This window comes from Lynx canadensis, chromosome C1, assembly GCF_007474595.2.
Source record: "Lynx canadensis isolate LIC74 chromosome C1, mLynCan4.pri.v2, whole genome shotgun sequence".
Classification (NCBI taxonomy): domain Eukaryota; kingdom Metazoa; phylum Chordata; class Mammalia; order Carnivora; family Felidae; genus Lynx; species Lynx canadensis.
Window position 1 is genome coordinate 194877789 of NC_044310.1, and position 21185 is coordinate 194898973.

The 21185-nt window shown below is 38.0% G+C and overlaps 1 protein-coding gene across 1 annotated transcript in view; it reads right to left on the reverse strand.

Moving 5' to 3' along the window:
• The window catches only part of ACADL (acyl-CoA dehydrogenase long chain), a 45837-nt gene extending 29857 nt beyond the window's left edge, over positions 1–15980 (reverse strand). The window contains exons 1-4 of the mRNA XM_030326931.1: positions 15877–15980; positions 10529–10684; positions 8272–8409; positions 6338–6502 (exon numbers count right to left, since the gene is read on the reverse strand). Coding sequence (XP_030182791.1) covers positions 6338–6502; positions 8272–8409; positions 10529–10684; positions 15877–15953 — 536 coding nt within the window. The 5' untranslated portion in view covers positions 15954–15980. The remainder of the gene's footprint in view (positions 1–6337; positions 6503–8271; positions 8410–10528; positions 10685–15876) is intronic.
• Positions 15981–21185: the final 5205 nt, after the last annotated feature.

Genomic DNA, 21185 nt, shown 5'->3' on the forward strand with positions numbered 1-21185 from the left:
CAGCTCAGTTTGTGGATTAAAAAAAGCTCATGAATGGTAAACATGGAATATTAAAAATATACTACTAAAATATATACTACTTATAGTATTGCCAAGAATTCAGACCCTTGCAATAATCGTATTAAGTAAGTATCACTGATACAGACATTGAGGTTCAGAGATTTCACCCACAATCACACAGCTGGTGTCAGAATAGTCTGGATCCAATGTCATCATAGGTTAGCTCTATGAGTTTGGTTAAAATACTTCATTTCTCATGTTCTGTTCTCCTTTACATAGGAATCACAGTATATCTTCATATAGATTATTGTGATAGTCCAAACAGAAAATCAACATGAAAGATACAAAATGTTAAGGTATCATACAAATACACACAATTACACATTAGGGAGTCTCCTATGTACGTGGAAAGGAAAAGAGGCAGGGATACTCTGAATCTTTTCTAGCAAACTCCACCCTTTTTGGTGAAGGCCAAATGAAAGCAAGAATGTAAGAGTGGCCAAGTTGTTCCTAAAATCCGGCACAACAAACCATCTCCCATCTTTATTCCTTCTCTCCCACATGCTTTTTCTTTCTTTCTTTTGGAAGTCCTGAACACTCAAACACTCTTCTGCATCTGCCGTTTTCCTTCACTCCTGCATTCACTCATATGGCCCCTTTGCTCGTCTCTAAATACCTGACCAATTTACTACCTTTCCATCACTTATACCAGCCTTCCAAACCATCTGCCTCTTTTCTCCATTCTCCTTCTCAGTTTCCATCTTAAGCATATTCACCTAACCCCAGATGAGGACAGAGAATTTAAATAAGCAAAAATCAATCAGCCTTTGTTTGCTTGTGTAAGTTGGGGACAAGTTAGGATCTTTGATTTATATTGCCTCTAAGTGAGAACTAGCATTCAGTGGGTTGGAACAGGAACATACTGGTCCAGAGCTAGCATGATGTAATCCAAATTTTGGTGAGTCAGTCACTTATCTTAGAAAAATTATCTAACTTAAAAGCAAAGGAAGATTAAATTTTTATTTCTTTTAGATCACATTTTTAGGCCAAAGAAGCAAACAAAAACCTTTTACCTTTGGGAAAACTAAGAATCAGGATTGGCCTGTAATTATAGGTTTATATTTGGGAAGGAGAAATACAATTTAAGCATGTTGCCAAGTCACACTATGGAGTGCTAAGCCATTTAAAAATAAACAGCAGTGTCAGAAAAGCAGTGTAAAACATGAGGGCCTGATTTTTGCAGAAACAAGCCTTGGGTTTTCAATTACTGCTTCTGCCACACCTTTAGGTTGTTGCTCTCCACTGCCTATTTCCCGTTGGCCTAGAAGTTGCTGTTCCCTTCAACATAAACCCTTCCCCTTACTGTGCTGGCCTGTCACAGCACAGTACTGTCTCTGTTTACACTCTCTTTCACCACAAACTCTGAAAGATTACTCTGTGTTCTCTACATCTGATTTCTCAATACCCAACTCTCTTCCAAAGTAGCCTCTCCTCTCTACTGAAATGACAATCAAAAGATCACCACCAGTGGCCTGCCATGACCTTTTCTCAACCCTCAACATTTTTGTGGCCTCGACATTATTAACTTCTCACTCCTGTCCTATCACCTTTTCAAAGTCACTTCACCTCATGCTCACGACAGAGCACTGGTGTAGATCTCCTTCAGACTCCATCCTTCTGTCTCTGTGGCTGCCTTTTGTACAGTTCCAAAGGAAGCATAATGCCCAAGGTTTCCTGTCTGCTCTCCTTGTCATCCTTGAGGATCAGGTCCCATTATGTGGAAGCGCCTCCCCTCCATTCTTGCAGTTGGTTCTTTCTCATTTGTCACATCTCACTTTATTATTTTTTGAATGTAGTAATATAGGTGTTTATTTTATTTATTAAGTTTTTAATTTTAATTCTAGTAAACAGATAGTGTTATATTAATTTCAGGTATACAATACAGTGATTCAATAATTTTATGTATTATTCAGTGTTCATCATGATAGGTGCACTACTTACTCCCCATTGCCTATCTCACCCATCCCCCTCACCTCCCTCTGGTAAGTCATCAGTTGGTTCTCTATAGTTAAGAGTTTTTTCTCAGTTTGTCTCTCTCTGTCTTTCTTTTTTCCCTTTGCTCATTTGTTTTGTTTCTTAAATGTCACATATGAGTGAAATCATACAGTATTTGTCTTTGACTTATTTCACTTAGCATTATACTCTCTAGCTCTGTTCATATTGTTGCAAAGGGCAAGATTTCATTCTTTTTTATGGCTGAGAAATGTTCGAAAGTACATAAATATATACCACCTCTTTATCCATTCATCTATCAATGGACACTTGGGCTGCTTCCATAATGTGGCTATTGTAAATAATGCTGCAATAAACAGAGGGAGATATATTCCTTTGAGTTAGCATTTTTGTAATTTTTGGGTAATTGCCTACTAGTGCAATTACTGGATTGTAGGATAGTCCTATTTTTAATTTTTTGAGGAACCTCCATACTGTTTTCCACAGTGGCTACACCAGTTTGCATTCCCACCGAGAATGCATGAAGGTTCCCTTTTCTCATCGTCACCTACACTTGTGGTTTCTTATGTTTTTTGACCTAGCCATTCTGACAGGTGTGAGGTGATATCTCATTGTAGTTTTGATTTACATTTCTGTGATGATGAATGACGTTGAGCATCCTTTCATGTGTCTGTTGGTCATCTGTATGTCTTTGGATAAATATCTGTTCATGTCTTCTGCCCATTTTCAAATTGGATTGTTTGGTCTTAGGGTGTTGAGTTGTAGAAGTTCTTTATGTATTTTGGATACTAATCTTTTATTGGATATGTCATTTGCAAATATCTTCTCCCATTCAGTGAGTTGTCTTTTAGTTTGGTTGATTGTTTCTTTTGCTGTAAAGGAGCTTTGTATTCTGATGTAGTCCCAATAGTTTATTTTTGCTTTTATTTCCCTTGCTCCAGGAGACATACCTAGAAAAATGTTGCTATGGCTGATGTCAGAGAAATTACTGCCTGTGCTCCCTTCTAGGATTTTTATGGTTTCAGGTCTCACATTAAGGTCTCATACATTTTGAGTTTATTTTCATGTATAGGGTAAAATGGTCCAGTTTAATTCTTTTGTATGTAGCTGTCCAGTTTTCGCAACACCAGTTGTTGAAGAGAGTTTTTCTAATTGTATATTATTTCCTCCTTTGTCAAAGATTAATTGACTATATAATTGTGGGTTTATTTCTGGGTTTTCTATTCTATTCCATTGATCTATGTGTCTATCTTTATGCTAGTACTATACTATTTTGATTAGTACAGCTTTTTTTTTTTTCAACGTTTATTTATTTTTGGGACAGAGAGAGACAGAGCATGAAAGTACAGCTTTGTAATATGACTTGTAATATAACTGGAACATTCTCCAGAATAGATCACATATTAGGCTACGAAACAAGTTTCAACAAATTCAAAAAGATCAAAGTCATAGCACGCATCTTTTCTGACCACAACATTATGAAACTAGAAATCAACCACAAGAAAAAATCTAGAAAGAGCACAAATACAGGGAGGTTAAATAACATGCTACTAAGCAATTAATGGGTCAAATAAGAAATCAAAGAAAAATCAAAAAGTACATAGAAACAAATGAAAATAAAACACAATGGAATGCAGCAAAAGCAACTCTAAGAGGGAAGTTTATAGTATTTATAGTATTATACTATAGTATTATAGTATAGTTTGCTTCTGAAGAAGCAAGAAAAATCTCAAATAAACAATCTAGCCTTACACCTAAAGGAGCTAGAAAAAGAAGAACAAACAACACCCCAAACCAGGAGAAGGAAGGAAATAATAGAGCAGAAATAAATAATATAGAAACTAAAACAACAACAAAAACAACAAACAAAACAATAGAACAATCAATGAATCCAGGAGCTGCCTCTTTGAAAACATGAACAAAATTGATAAACCTCTAGCAAGACTCATCCAGAAAGAAAGAAAGAAAGACAGAAAGAAAGACAGAAAGACAGAAAGAAACAAAGAAAGAAAAAGAAAAAGAAGACCCAAATAAACAAAATCACAAATGAAAGAAGAAAAATAACCAATACCACAGAAACACAAACAATTGTAAGAGATATGGAAAATTTTATACCTAGAAGAAATGGATAAATTCCTAGAAACATATAATTTACCAAAACTGAAGCAGGAAAATATAGAATATTGGAACAGAGCAATTACCAGCAAGGAAAGTGAATTAATAATCAAAAAACTTCCAGCAAACAATAGTTCAAGATCAGTCAGCTTCATAGGCAAATTCTACCAAACATGTAAAGAAGAGTTAATACCTATTCTTCTCAAACTATTTCAAAAAATATTGGGCACCTGGGTGGCTCAGTTGGTTAAGCATCCAGCTCTTGATTTGGCTCAGATCATGATCTTAGGATCGTGCTGGGCTCTGTGCTGGCACCCTGCTTGGGATTCTCTCTCTCCCTCTCTCTCTCTCTGCCCATCCCCCACTTGTGTTCGCATGCTCTCTCTCTCTCAATAAACAAACAAACAAACAAATAAATAAACATAAAAAGAAACTATTCCAAAAAATAGAATAGGAAGGAACACTTCCAAATTCATTCTATGAGGTCAGTATTACCCTGATACCAAAATCAGATAGCCACCACAAAAAACGTGCACTACAGGCTAAAATCTCTGATGAACATAGATACAAAAATCCTCAAAAAAATACTAGCAAAACGAATCCAACAATACATTAAAAAAAAATCATTTACCATGTTATTCCCAATCAACGTGATAAATCACCTCAATAAGAGAAAGAGTAGATGCAGAAAAACCATTTGACGAAGTACAACATCCATTCATGATAAAAGCTCTCAACAAAGTAGGTCTAGCGGGAACATATCTCAACATAATAAAAGTGTCATATGAAAAACCTACAGTGAACATCATACTCAATGGGGGAAAACTAAAAGTTTTTCCCTTAAGGTCAGGAACAACACAGAACTGTCCACTGTCACCACTTTTATTCCACATTGTACTGAAAGTCCTAGCCACAGCAATTAGACAACAAAAAGAAATAAAAATGCATCCAAATTGGTAAGGAATAAGTAAAACTTTTGCTATTTACAGATAACATGATACTATATATACAAAACCCTAAAGACTCCATCAAAAATGTATTGGAACTGAAATGGATTCAGTAAAGTTGCAGGCTACAAAATCAATGTACAGAAATCTGTTGCATTCCTGTATACTAATAATGAAGCAGCAGAAAGAGAAATTAAGAAAATAATCCCATTTATACTTGTACCAAAAATAATGAAATATCTAGGAATAAACTTAACCAAAGAGGTGAAAGACCCATACTCTGAAAACTATAAAACACTGATGAAAGAAATTCAATACAACACAAAGAAACGGAGAGACATTCCATGTCATGGGTTGGAATAACAAATACAGTTAAAATACCTATACTACCCAAAGAAATCTTCAGATTTAATGCAATCCCTATCAAAATACTAATAGCATTTTTCATAGAACTGGAACAAACTATCCTAAAATTTGTATAGAATCACCAAGGACTCCGAATAGTAAAGTGATCTTGAAAAACAAAACAAAACAAAACAAAACTGGAGGTGTCACAATTCAAGATTTCAATCATATTGTAAAGCTGTCACATCTCAGTTTACATGTAACCACTTTTTATAGGCCTTCTCTAGCACTCCTATCTAAATTCATTTTTCCCTTTCCTACCAAACACACATACACCATTAGTCTCTAGCATAGCACCATGTTCCCTTCATAGTACTTATCATAATTTATAATTAGAGATATATTTATTTATGTGTTTCTCATTATTCTCCTCAATAAGCACAGAGACCACATCTGTTCTAGTTCACCACTGTGTATGTAGCACATTACAGGCACTTAGTAAGTAACCTTCAAATGACTGAATAAATGATGCTATTCTTTCTCATTGCTCCAATTCTTGCCACCCCAGCTTGCATCCAGAATCCCAAATCTTTGCTGGACATTGCCATGTGAATGTCACACCACATCCAAAATCTACCATGCTCCAAATTCTAGTCATACCCTACCACTTTATTTGCATTGCCCTATATTAATATCTGAAAAACAGCATATATTATGTTTTATTGTTCTTTATATATGATAAGGCCTTATTTTCCTACTAGAATTTGAAGTTACTTGAGATTGTAAATTGAGCTTGTGTTAATCATTGTATCCTTCCTCGTACATCATGCAAATATTTGTATGAAGTGAGTACTGAGAAAATATTTGCTGTTAGGGCACTGCTTCCAAAAATCAAAACCAAATCAATGTTGATTTACCTTCCAGCCCCAGGCTCTGTCATTGCTAGGGCGCCAATACATTTCCCAGCAGTCATCTGGGGGATGAAGTGCTTAATCTGTTCTTCAGAGCCATAGTTCACAATATAGGGCATGACAATATCTGAATGAAGACTAAAACCTGGGCCTGTACAATTTGAATATGCTCTTAGAGAGAGAAAAAAGAAGAAAATTTAAAGCACAAAATAGTTATTTGTTCTGCTTTCCGTTTCTTTGATTTTCAACTAAAGAACAACAAATTATTAAATCTTATCACATTGTGTCACAATAGCCTGTCTCCCCACAAACCTAGAGCTCCTGAGGATTTTCTCTTTGTTTTTACTAATCTTTTAATTTTTGCATATTGACAGTACTGTAACAGAGCTCCATGAGTACTTACCTAGTGAATTAAAAGATAAAACATTTCAAAGTATGGATCACCTACAATTGTATTACCCTAACATAGCAACTGTTTTCATTTTGACAAATTACCTTTGCCCATAAGCATATATTCTAATATAGTTGCAGTCGTGGTGTGAATTTGTACTTAACTAATTTTTTTTTAAGTGTTTATTTATTTTTGAGAGAGAGAGACAGAGTGTAAGTGGGGAAGGGGCAGAGTGAGAGGGAGGCGTAGAATCCAAGGCAGGCTCTAGGCTCTGAGTTGTCAGCACAGAGCCTGTCTGATGCAGGGCTCAAACTCACAAACTGTGAGATCATGACCTGAGCCGAAGTCGGATACTTAACCAATTGAGCCACCCAGGCATCTCGCATCTCGTTAACTATTTTTTTTTTATTATTATATGGCATGAAAAAGTCCTTTTTTTTTACATGTTGTCATAACAATAATCTGAAATAGCTATAAAGTATTCCAAATTGTTTATGTAATATAATTTACATTTTTTTTGTAATTTACTTATTCATTCTCCCAATACCAGACATTTAGATTGCTTCCATATTTGGATGTTTATGATCTAACATGACAATGATTTCTGTACATAGCTCCTCTTTTTTCTATTAAATTATTTCCTTAAGATAAATTCTCCAAAGTGATGCCCTGGATCAAAGAGCAGAAACATTTTCATTTTTTGAATGAAAATTGCTGAATGCTTCACCAAAGCATTTATTGTTCTAATTTATAATGCCACTAATAGTGTGAGTATGCTGTTTTCACGGCAACCTTGTCAGCAGAGGGTATTATGATTTTGAATTTTCACTGACTTTTGCAAATACTCAAAATGATAACCTCCAGGTTAATTTAATTTACACTTGATTGGCAGTAAGGGTGAGCTTTTTTCATCTAGAAGAACCTATTTGGGGGTGTCTAGGTGGCTCAGTTGGTTAAGCATCCTCCTTCGGCTCAGGTCATGATCTTGTGGTTCGTGAGCTGGAGCCCCTTGTGGGGCTCTGTGCTGACAGCTCAGAGGCTGGAGCCTGCTTCTTATTCTGTGTCTTCCTCTCTCTGCCCCTCCCCTGTTCACACTCTGTGTGTGTGTGTCTCTCTCTCTCAAAAATAAATAAACATTAAATAATTTTTTTTAATAAAAAAATAAAAGAACGTATTTGTATTTTGTTTTGATGAACTGTTGGTTCAAATCTTTTGCCCATTCATCAACTGAAATCTTTATTTCTTCTTATATATTAAACTTTAAGTATATTTGATGGGGATATTTTTCCACTTTTTTTTTTAAAAGAAGAAAATGAACACATAAGGCAATTAGAAATGAAGCAATCTCTGATTTTCAGCAGCAACTATTTTAATAACTTAATAGGGCATTTTCCTATCTTCACACATTAAAAAATGTGCAAATGATACACATATTCATTCGCATTTTAGTTTTCAATATTATAAGATTAGAAAGCATATTTTATCATCTCAGAAAAGTGAGCAGTGTGCTTACAAAACACGATTCCACTTCAAATGTCTGCATACTCACTGTTCTTCCCACATTATAGCTGCTGAATACAAGTCTCCACCAATACCACCATGATGCTTTGCAATATTGACACCGAGAAGTCCTTGTTTGCCAGCTTTTTCCCAAAGCTCCCTGCTCACTTCTCCAGCTTTCTCCCATCTGCAAATAGCAAACATTTTAAAATCAGAGAAGATTTTTTCATGTTATTTAAATGGTCATAATTTGAATTTATGAATGATCTTGTACAGGAATGTTCCTTTAAGGTAATTGTTGTTGACATTGGCCATAACTTTCTATTTGCATTGCACTCTTTCATCATTTCTCTCCTTATTCTCTTCTTTACTTCTTCATATTTGCCACTGTTCTCCTCCCTTGACTTTTCATCAGACCTACAAATTACATGTATTGACATTCATGGGTACAGTTTGTCTCAGCTGGTCCTCTTAAGATGGAATCTTAGTTGTGTCATATAGTCATGGGAATTTGTCCAACTTATCCTATAAAGGCAATAGCCCTCTGTATATTTCCTTAAAGTGCTGAACTTAACGGGATGAGCACATAAAAAGGTGACAAGAGCAGGCAATCTTATTACAGTTTAAGTTGGAACAACAGAAGCACATAAGCATCTTGCAGCACAACTGCTGTCCAATGAACTTCTGAAAAGAGTAGACATTCGAATAAGATTGTGCAACCTCTGCTTTTTTAAAAACAAGAATAGCAGGGCACCTGGGTGGCGAGGTCCGTTAAGCTGTTAAGTGTCTGACTCATGATTTCAGCTCAGGTCATGATCTCACAGTTTGTGAGATGGAACGCTGCATTGGGCTCTGTGCTGACGACTTGGGATTCTCTCCCTCTCTCCCTCTGCCCCTGCTCTGCTCACACGTGCGCTCGCTCATTCTTTCTCTCTCTCAAAATAAATAAACATTTTTACAAAATGAGACAGGCATGATGAGGAAAGAGCTAGTTGGAAATAAAGAATCTGAGAATTTTTGTTTTATTTTATTTTTTTTAAGTGCGAGTTAGATATACTTACCAAAAATGAGGTATATTTTTGAAGATACTGATGAAAGGGAAACACAGATGCCTCAAGAAATTGTAAAAGAGTTTGATTATCATGTATGTTTTGATGTACATATTGCCTAAATTAGCTTTGGAAACATTTTTATCATTAATCTCAAATCTGTCAACTTCTATCATTTTTACTTCAAATCTTCATCAATAATTTTTCTGGAACAAAGTTTCGAATCAGTAGATTAATGAACAAAAAAGATTCTCCTAGAGTGTACCATAATCAATTTCTTTCTTTCTTTCTTTCTTTCTTTCTTTCTTTCTTTCTTTCTTTCTTTCTTTCTTTTTCTTTCTTTTTAGAAATAGTTGCTTTTCACCAAAGACTAGTCATGGCATTAGGTTTAGCTAATTTTGGTCATTTTTATAGCGAAAGCATTAATGAAATCTTAATGGAAGATATTTAAAAATGTTTTAAAAAACATTTTAATTATAGTAAATTACTGGCAGTGAATGAATTTTAGAAATATAGCAAAATCCTACTTTCATAGAAATGACAGTGTTTTGATCAAAAAAGTAGGTGATCAGTAATTAAGCAGTTAATCAATATACATCTCATCCAGTAGTAAAAATACTTTAAGGTGGTCCATTGCCAACCAAGATTTGTCAACTGGCCTGTTGAGCTTTCATGAGCTTTCATTTTAATTCACTCATGAAGCAGAAAAAAAACATTTGGAATTGACTAGTAATTACTTAATTGCCATTTAACCAGAGTATTCAAAATACTACTCTTAGATTGAGCTGCAAATTTTCAAATTTACTTACTTTTAATTGTATATTTTAAAATTCATTTAAATAGCTTTGGACTAATTTAAGAATCCTGAGATCTTAGAGTATTACAGTTAAGAACAGCAAAATGTTAATAAAGCAATTAATACAGTATATTTTCTGTAGAACAACATACGACATTCTAGGAAATGGTTTGTTTTCTTCTTTTTTAAATTTATTTATTTTGAGAGCGAGAGAAGAAAGAGACAGCGGCATATGGAACATGTGAGAGGGAGAGGGGTAGGGAGAGACAGAATCCCAAACAGGCCACGTGTTGTCTGTGCAGAGCCTGACTCAGGGCTCGAACTCATGAACCCTGAGATCATGACCTGAGCCAAAATCAAGAGTCAGACACTTAACCGACTGAGCCACCTAGGCGACCCTAGGAAATGGTTCTCAGTGTTCTCTTTATGCAAATTACTTTAAAGAAAAATGTACCACTTACTCTGCGTGGTGAGGAATCACTTCTTCTTGAAAAAACTTCCTTACATTTTCCCGGAAAACGTCATGTTCTGAAGAAAAGATTCTTCGAGTTCCTATATCTGTTAATTTTTCAGCAGAAGGAGTTTCTAGACGTTTCTCCTCTCCGGAATGAGAACATCTTTAAAATATATATATACATTAAGAAAATTAAGTGAAATTGTGACCCTTCATACCCAAATTAATGCCACCGAACAACATGGAAAAATGCTGATTTTATTTCCCCCAGAGACACTATAGAGGTAGGTAGGAAGAGTGTGAAATTCGACAGACCTGTTCACATCTGAACATTACCACTTTTGATAGGATCTACCTCACCTGGATAAGATCAAGTAGTATGTCCTTACTCAGCTCACTCTTCACTTCCAAACCCATGACTAACCTACATGTCTGAGTTGAGGTAAATGCAAATTAAATGATGTAAAAATTCCAAAACCACCACAGAATATTGATAAGTGTTCATGTCATGTACAATATTTAAGATATTAACATTTCCAAATTACTATTTTATACAGTACCACCATAGCATATTGATAAGTTTTCATGTCACGTACAATATTTAAGATGATATTAACATTTCCAAATTACTATTTCATTCAGAATCACACAATTTGAAATGGCAGGTGTGTAAGATACAACTATGGCGATGTTACTGCCATATTAGAGGCAACCTGGGTATAAATTTAAAAAAAAAATGTCCATGAATCTCTGTAAGGATTAGTACAGAATTATTCAAGATCTTCGGAAACTGACCCTTCCCTCTCCATACCCCCCTCATATTACACTTAAAATAAGACTGTTTTGTAGTTCCTTTTAGTTCAATGGTCTTCAGATTTATTTCCCTCTTGAGGTACTCCTGAAAAGTTCTGAAAATCTGTGTGTCACTTTGTATAATTCAAGCTCATATTTAAAAAACAAAACAAAACAAAACTTTTTATCATATATCCAAATATTAGCAAAGGATGTTTTTCTGTTTTGCATGAAATGCTGTTTGGGGTTTCTCTCTTCCTTAAATGGACCCTTGTTTGTTTGTTTGTTTTCTCTTTCCTTTCCTCCTCCTCTCCTTCTTCACATTTTTGTTTAAAAGACAGTCTTGTTTATGGGCAATTAGGTTGTCTCAACCTTTTTTTCCCCATGAAATGAATTATTTTTACTTTATGCATTTTCATTTAACGCTATGAATTGAGTTGTGTCCCTCCCAAATTCATGTTGAAGCTCTAACTCCCACTGTGATTTTACTGAGTTAGTTAAATGAAGTCATGTGGGTGGGATCCTAATCCAAGAGGATATGTGGCCTTATAACAGGAAGAGAGATCTCTCTCTCTCTCTGTCTCGCTCTCCCAGTGTGCATGAAACAAGGAAAGACCATGTGAAGATACAGAAAGAAGGCAGCCATCTACAAACAAGAAATAGCACTCTCACCAGCACTTTGATCTTGGGTTATCCAGCCTTTAGAACTATGAGAAATAAATTTCTGTTATTTAGGCCACTCAGTCTATGGTATTTTGTTATGGCAGCATGAGCTGAGTAATACATTTAACATGCATTTTCTGTCATTGTGCTTTAGGTTTATCTTTTATATGCAACTTTTAGTGGAGTTTATGAATATAATTTGAGATGCCTTTTAGGTAGTAGTCGTTGGTTGTGAACATGCAGTACTACAAATTTTATAGTTAGTCTGCCTTTTGCCTTCTTAGTTACTACCCATTCATCCAAATCATCATTTTTAATAGCGTATTCATTCATTTGGTCAACAAATACTTTGAGTACCCTTTATGTACCAAGCACTGTTCAGGTAACTTGGGATACAACAGTGAGCAAAATAAAGATCCCTGTCTCCAGACTCACATTTCTAGAAGGGGAGTCTGAATAACTATACTATTTATAGTAAGGAAGCAAATTAAAGCATATATGAGAAGATGATAAATTCTATGGAAAAGAAAAGCAGAGTAAAGATCAGAGTGTGTGTCTGGAACAAGGCTGGGACATTGGCTGCAGCATGGAATAGTGCGGTCAGGGTAGGTTAAGTTAGAAAAATGAGAATTTGAGCAAACGTCTCAAGGTGACAGTCAAGCAGATTTCTCAGTAGAATTTAAGTCAAGAAAACAATTAGAGCTGGGTGCATGGGTGGCTCAGTCAGTTAAGCATCTGACTGCAGCTCAGGTCATGATCTCTCGGTTCGTGGGTTCGAACCCCACATTGGGCTCTGTGCTGATAGCTTGGAGCCTGGAGCCTGCTTCAGATCCTGTGTCTCCTTCTCTCTCTGCCCTTCCCCCCGCTCATGCTCTACCTGTCTCTCTCAAAAATAAATAAACACTAAAAAAATTTAAAAAAAAAAGAAAACAATTAGAGCAAAAGGTGTCAGGCACGATGGTATCTGATGCATTCTAGAAAGAGCAGGGACACCAAGTGTGGATTGAGTGCAAACAGTAGATGAAGTGAGAGGTAACAAGATCAGGATGTACAGGGGTCTTACATACCACTATAACGTTACATCAAATAGACTAAAATTTACTTTATCCTCTAATTGAAATGATTGGTTGCAATTTCCTGCTAGTGGAAATAAAACTATCATGCACGCTTTTGTCCATACAGCTTTTCTTTTCCATACTGTTACTTTTTCCTCAGGGAAAAAATGTGCTGAGATTAGGCAACTGCTGCTCTGCAACACTGAATCACTTGGTAACATAATTAACAAATAACAGAATGGAATTTATATTCCAGTCTGCCTGGATCTTAAAATTTTATATCCCATATTACCTTAAGAAAATATTGGAATATTTGGAATATTGGAATATTTCTGAGTTAAATACACCAAGACATTAGAAAGTGAAAGCAGTGCCAGAAAGAATAAAGACTTTCAGGTCAGTCAGAAGTATTCAAGAGAGCATATGAAGAAGAAAACCAAAACACCTGCACCAAGTATGTTGGTACATCCATTTCTTGAAGACCAAGAAAACTTCACTGAATAAATTGGCCCCTTTTCTCCCTATAAAGACCAGGAAATCTGTACAAAAAGAAATTTCTACCAATTTAACAGGCTAAGCTCTAATTGTTAGTTTTACATTTTTTTAAATGTTTATTTATTTTTGAGAGAGACGGAGACAGAATGTGAGTGGGTTAGGGGCAGAGAAAAAGGGACACACAGAATCCGAAGCAGGCTCCAGGCTCTGAGCTGTCAGCACAGAGCCTGATGCGGAGCTCGAACTCACGGATCTGTGAGATCATGACCTGAGCTGAAGTCCGACCGACTGAGCCACCCAGGCGCCCCAATTGTTATTTTTAAAAAACTTCATTTACATTATAAAAGGGAGACAGCTTCCACCAACACCTTCAGCAATACTTGGGAACTGGTTACAAATATACAATTTCAGATCTCACCCCAGATCTACTGAATCGAATCTGTATTTTTTTAAATTTTTTAAGTTTTATTTATTTATTTTGAGAGAGAAAGACACAGCATGAGCAGGGGAGGGGTAAAGAGAGGGAGAGAGAATCCCAAGCAGGTTTCACACTGTCAGTGCAGAGCCCTATGTGGGGCTCGAACTCACAAACCGTGAGATCGTGACCTGAGCTGAAATCAGGAGTTGGATGCTTAACTGACTGAGCCACCCAGGCACCCCAGAATCTATATTTTTAACAACATCCCTGAATGATCCATATGCACATTAAGAAGCCTGCTATAATAAAACAGTCCCAAGCCTATTCAGATGGTCCCTCAGGTTCTCCTTTTCCCAAAATTCCCTGTGAGATTTTCTTCCTATACTTCAACCATAATAACTTACCCCAACAGACGTAATGCAGAAACAGATATGAGAATTGGGCTGTCTTCTACTAAATCAGACATTAAAGAATCCATGAAAATGTAAATAATGTCTCTCTTCTTGTTTTGAAAAAGCTATTTTTCATAAAAATGTTATTTATGTTAACATGTAATGGGCTTATTGTTACTTTTACTTATTATTGAGCTATAATTGACATATTACCATTACAGTAGTTTCAGATGCACATGATTTCAATATATGTATTCGCTGTAAATAATCAACATGGTAAGTCTAGTTAACATCCATCACTACACATACTCATTTTTTCCTTCTAATGACAACTTTTAAGGTATACTCTTTTAACAACTTTAAAATATACATGCAGTATTAACTATGGTCACTGAGCTGTACATTACATTCCCATGGTACTTTATAGCTGGAAGTTTGTGCCTTTTGACTCCCTTCACCCATTTCCACGCCCTGCCCCCAACCACAAATCTGTTCTCTGTGTCTAGAGAGACTGTCTTTTTTTTTTTTTTTTTTTGCTTGTTTTCTGTAAGAGTCAACTTCTAAGTGAAATCATACAGTATCTGTCTGACTTACTTCACTTACCATAATCTCTATTGTTCCTTTTAATGAACTAAATTATGTACTTGTACAATTTGTTTTGTAGATATCTTTTGATACCCATATGAATAGATACAACCCCCCAAATAAAAACAATCTCTGAGGTGGTCCTTTAACTTTCAGGGCATAAAAAAGTAGTGACACCAAAAATCTGAGGCTCACACTCTTATGACGTTCTGGGGAAGAGCTTAGAAAAGTATGTGCATCCTAAAGTCAGGTCACCGCCTCGGTGAAGTCTTCCCAACTCTCCTCAGGAATAACACACGTTTCCTCTCCCATAGCATCTCAGAGTTCCACCAATGTTATAATGAGCTAGTTTATCATTCCTGTCATTCTCCTTAATAGAGAATCCCGGATGCTTCCAGTTTATCCGATGAATGGATTTTATATGATCTAAACTTTTGATCTTATAAACACTACCTTAATAGGCACAGAGCCACTTAGAAACTCTATTAACTCTCCTGGATTTAATTAATTAAAGGATTTGTTAAATAAATCTCAATGTCGTTGTGTGATGGGGCTGGTGTCAGGTCTTTGCTGTCCCAGGCTGCCTTCTTCGGGGCACTCCTCCACATAGGCTTCGCAAAGGGTGCTCCTGCGATCTCCAGATCTGCCAGTCGGGGAGTCCCAGTGACCCGTTCACAATCAGGACGCGGCCTTCAGCCACCTTTCTAAGATGAAAGGTTGCAGCCCGAACTCCAGCAACCCCGCGGTGAGGCGGTCACGGCCGACACCCCCGCCCGCCCTCGCCGACGTGGGTCCCACCAGGCCCAGCCCCTACCCGCGGAGTCTCCGGCCCAGACTGGCGCGCTTTGCTCGCCGCCGCGTTCAGGGTCCCCAGGAAGGGTAGGTGTCGCCGCCCCTACCCCGTAGACCACCCCCTACCCCCGGGCCGTTCAGCTGGAGCACGGCGGGCACTGACCTCGCGGCCGGCGGTGAACGCAGGGCAGACCGGCCGCCCCACATGCGCAGGGAGCTGCGGAGCAGGCGTGCAGCCATGGCCGGGACGGCGTAGGGAGGCAGGGGCGCCGGACGCCACTCCTCGGCGACTCTAGGGCGGAGTTCCCCGCGAGCCAACAGTCTTTAACGGTCCTACTCGGCTTAATGGGGATAAATGCGCCCGGCTGCGGAGCCGGAAGCCAGAAGACCTGCCAGCCCTCGAGCAGGCGGGCGGAGCGTAGCCCAGCGTTGCAACACTCCCCTCTTCAGAGTCGCAGCCACCCAAGTAGCATTTGATTTGAATTCCTGCTATGCCATTTTCCAGAAGTCATGAAATACTGTGTAATAACCAACATTTCAACGGGATGATAGTCTGAGCTGTTGAAATTTACGAACTTGGTTTTTGGAGATGGGAAATCTCTGAAGGATTTTGAACTCTAAATAGGGTTTGCCGAGTGGAATTCTAAGGAGGTAAGAGAGGCCATTTAGACCATTCGACTAGTGGAGGACAGTTATCAGGGCCTGAACTTGGGCAAGTGAAAACAAGATTTTGTGTTAGAAATCAAGAACTTATTCACTGAATGCAGAATATCAGGAAGTTAAAAACTAAAAAGGGAGTTAATACCGATCAGGTATTAATATTAGGTGAATAATACTTGTTGACTTGAGGGAAGCACCGGGCTCTGTGCAGGCTTGCCAAAATTCTGGACTTGGCTGGCTGGTGGTCTTAGGACCTCCGCCATTAGGAGTCTTTGCCGGGTATTTATAAGCTTCATGGGACCAGACTCTTTGTTTTTCAAGATGGTAATTGGCTGATCAAATTACCTGTCTGTATGGGGCAATAAGAGACCTTTTTCTGCATGATCTTACTGAACGTCTGAAATCACATCTCACAGGTGATTTTTTTTATAGGCTTATTAATTCACTTTTAATTGCCTCGTATGAAAACACTGGTGGCAACAGCTGGAGACTGGATCCTCTGCATGGAGACTCTTCTGTGTTTTACTAGAAGGTTCATGAACTCCTGCTAGGGAAACTTGGTGAACGGGGCCACTTTCTAGAGGCTGTCTTGTTGAGATAGCCATAGATATTAGAGATGGCATAAAAGGTGACCTTGGCAAAATTGCCTGTGGTGGCAGTGCAATCTTTGGTGTAGGTGTGGCTATTGTCTCTATCAGTTATCCTCAGCAGCTTCTTGGGCCCAGATGAATCTAGTGCTTCCAGGGGAAGCACTACCAGGCTAGCCATACCAGTGATGAAATTTGAAGTGGGGTTCGCAAGAAAACGGCTAAGAAAGAATTATTGAGACATCTTTGGTGCAAAAAAGGTGATTTTATTAAAGCACGTGGACAGGACCTATGGGCAGAAAGAGCTGCACTGGGGCTGTGAGATGCGACTGATGATATACTTTCAAGTTTGTGAAGGGAGGGGGGTATAGCTAACTTAGGTCTCCAAGGAATTTCTGGATGCTGAAAGTAGGGTCTCACAGGACCCTGAAGATTTAGCTATTCTCAAGATAAGGTTGCTTTTAGTTTAGTTTTTTTTTTTTTTTAATGTTTACTTATTTTTAAGAGAGAGACAGAGGGAGAGAGACAAAGTGAGAGTGGGGGAGGGGCAGAGAGAGAGGGAGACAGAATCTGAAGCAGGTTTCAGGCTCTGAGCTGTCAGCACAGAGACTCACACGGGGCTCGAACCCAGGAATCGTGAGACCATGATCTGAGCAGAAGTCAGATGCACTGAGCCACCCAGGTGCCCTTAGTTTTTAAGGAAGTGTAAACGTTACGGCATGATGGCAACCATAAAGGTCTTGGGGAGTGTTACATGCTGCAAGTCTCTGACATCTATCAGTGGGTTGCAGGCTAGAAGGGAATTTAATTTAAACTACATTTTTCTTGCCTTTATTTACCTCATTTCCCCCCCTGAACAACTTTGACCCTTAAATCTTTAAGGTTGTTAAAGGCAGAAGGTCTCATCTTCTGTAGCATCTTCATGCTGCAATAAGGGCGTAGAGATGGGCTTACCTAAGGGTCAAGGCTAGTCTGTTGAGAATTTAATAGGAGTTAGAAAAGGCTAACTGCAACAATATCTAGAGTGGATATCATATGGGAGTTTTCTTGAGGAGAAAGGATCATCTGTTGGCTTGAAGTTATAGCATTGAAGAAGTCTCGGCACCAGGTGGAGAGACATGGGAGAAAACAGCAAAACATGATTAAAGTAACAAAAAGAGACCCAAATAAGAGTCCTTTGATAGTTGACAAAAATCTTCCTTTAGTTCGGTCCAGGAGTTCAACCACTTATTAAAGGAAAGAGAAGGATCATTTAAAGTGCCAATTTGAGTATTTTTCAGTTAGAAACTCAGAAATATTTCTGTGGTAATCTGAATGTATACACAGCACTTTGTTTTCATGAGACCACAAATTCCACCTGTGCAACAGGTAAAATATCTAAGGCATTTTATTTTGAAGAATTGTTTAATGCATTTGAGTTATTTTAGTGTTTAATAATATAATGTTATTTTGAGAATCGTTTAAGGCCTTCATTGTGTAATAGGCAGTGTCAATCATCGTACAGATTCTGTTTTGCTTAGTCAGGTGATTAGTAAGTGACAATTATAGAAACAAAAATACAGGTTAATGGTTAAAGCAAAATTATAAACCCAGTGTCTGCCAGTTCTACCAGTGAGATTTTTAGATGTTAAGCTTGAAGCATCCTCAGATAGACTGAGAACAGGCAGCAAGAATCAGATGGGGTTTTCTGGTTTGTAATTCAAATGTCTGTGGTGATCCATCTGAATGGCCCATAGAGCAACAGGCACACAGATTGTCTATACATGAGTTTTGTGACAATTTCTCTGAAGTTTGCCTCAAGTTGTCTAGTGTAGGCAAACAACAAACATTTAAAGGCAATCAGAACTAGAATTTAACGTCCATAAAGGTGCGTTATTGAAATATAATTTTTCTCTCTAGTAACCCTGATTTCCAGAGAGAGCCAAATCAAGACTAATTCATTTGTAGAATGAGTCCACTTTTAACAAACTCAGCCTAATTATTTACATAAGCTCATCAAGAACAGTGATTGGTCATATAGATCTTTTAAAATTTGCTTTGCTGGAACTTTTTATAAGGAACCTCTAGACTGAACTTTTAGTAGCCTCGCCAGGCCAGAAGCCAAGCCAAGTACTTGCCATCAGACATGCCTGCAATACCTATAGGATCGGGTGAATTCCTCTTCATGAGGTCCCCAAGGTATCCTGAGGTTCCTGCACCTGCCGGGAAGTGACCTTTACTCACCTGGTAAGGCTGCTGGGAAATCTCTAAGCGAGGTATCAGACCAACATTTCCAAGCGGCTTTATTGGCTTCATGCTTCATAAAGTCAACCTTAGTTCCTTAAAACTGTCTGGTCGTATCTGAGTCTATGCATGTCGCTCTCAAATATGACATTCCAGTCAAACCCTTGGTAAAATAACCAGTATCTCCAAGGGTGAACTGTTACAAGGAGAACAGATTCTTATTGAATTTATGCAAATAACTATAATGACCATGAAAGAAAGAATCCTTATTGAGAACTTTTGAATTTCAGAGGGTTCAGGTAGGGAGAAAATTAAATGCTTTATTTTGTTCACAAAGGAATATTTTATCACATTTCTGTAAGTCATAGGTATCTTAAGAGAAAGTTTCCTTAATCTGAAAGAACAAATATTAGAGGACAAGCAATATTTCCAACAAGAGTCACAAAAACTATAATTTTCCTTTGTGTGTGTGTGTGTGTGTGTGTGTATATATATATATATATATATATATATATATATATGTGTGTGTGTGTGTGTGTGTGTGTAATTTTTGAGCAGTGACAGCATTTACCCAAGCAATACAACCTCCGGTTTACCATTATTTGTTTGATAGTGAGGAGGAAGCATAAGGCAGGCTGAGGGCAAAGTATAGGCTGACAGCAGTCCTGCTTCTCCCCACCTCGCAGGTGGAATATGTGTGATATTCCTTGGATACTCCTGGCCACCCAAAAACAAAGGAAAGGGGTTTAAGTGCTTGCCATGGTGATGTGGGAAACTAAGGCAAATGAAAAATTAAATTCCCTTACTGCCTACAGTCCACTGACAAGTCCTTGAAACAGGCAGAGTGACTTCCCTCTACGAGCTCAGCTGCCTCCGTGATGACACTTTGCTGGGGGCAAAAGGGAATCTTGGCTTAACATTATCCTGACCGCCCCCCACCCCAGGGTCCTGTAAGTTTACTTTAACATATAAAAATTCCTTTGGAAACTTCCTTTATGTCAACTACCCTAACATATATGCTGGCAATCATAGCCTAAGCTTATGGCCCCCTGATATACATCTGAAGGGTCTCATGACTGAGGTTTTACTAAATAGCAATAAATGGTGTTTTCCTAACAGCACCTCCCCTCTCAAGGTCCTGGAAACTTTGCTTCCAAAATTCCTTAGAGACTTACTCTATCCCTAACTCCCTCTCAACCTGAGGGTATATAATTAGTTACCTGTCACAACCTCAGGGCAGCTCTTTCTGACCACAGGTCCTGTCCCCATGCTTTAATAAAATTACCATTTTGTACCAAAACCCCATCACTCACTGCCCTGTATCTATAGAGAAGTGGGCCAAGACCATGCCCCAGCATGTGGCAGAGGCTGTCTCCTTGGAACACATAACACCCAGAAACAACTTGGCCATTGTAGTTCCGGATGCTGACAAATGCCTTGAACTAGTCTACTGGCCAGCACAGGTCTCCTTTTGCATGGCCTTGATCTTTAAAGGGACACATTAACAGAAAAAAAGTTGATCTCAAACTCCTTAATAGGCAAGGAGAAGAGTTAGAACGCCAAGTGATATGGTATGAAGTGTTGACCTTTGAAGCCAACTGCCAAAAAAAGAATTCTTGAGACATCTTTGGTGCAAAAAGTGGTTTTATTAAACCATGGGGACAGGACCTGTGGGCAGAAAGACCTGCACTGAGGTTATGAAGAGTGACTGATTATATGCTTTCAGGTTGGGAGGTGGGTAGGGATAGCATAAGTCTCTAAGGTAGTTTGGAAACAAGGTTTCCGGGACCTTGAGGGGCTAGCTGTTGTTAGGAAGAGGTCATTTATTACTGTTTAGTAAAAACTTAGTTATGAAACCCTTCAGAAGTATATCAGTGGGCCATAAGCTTGGAGTATGATTGCCAGCCTATATCTTGGGGGGAAGAGGTACAAGAAGTTTCCAAAGGAATTTTTCTATGTTAAAGTGGACTTACAGGATCCTGGGGGGTTGGGATAATGTTAA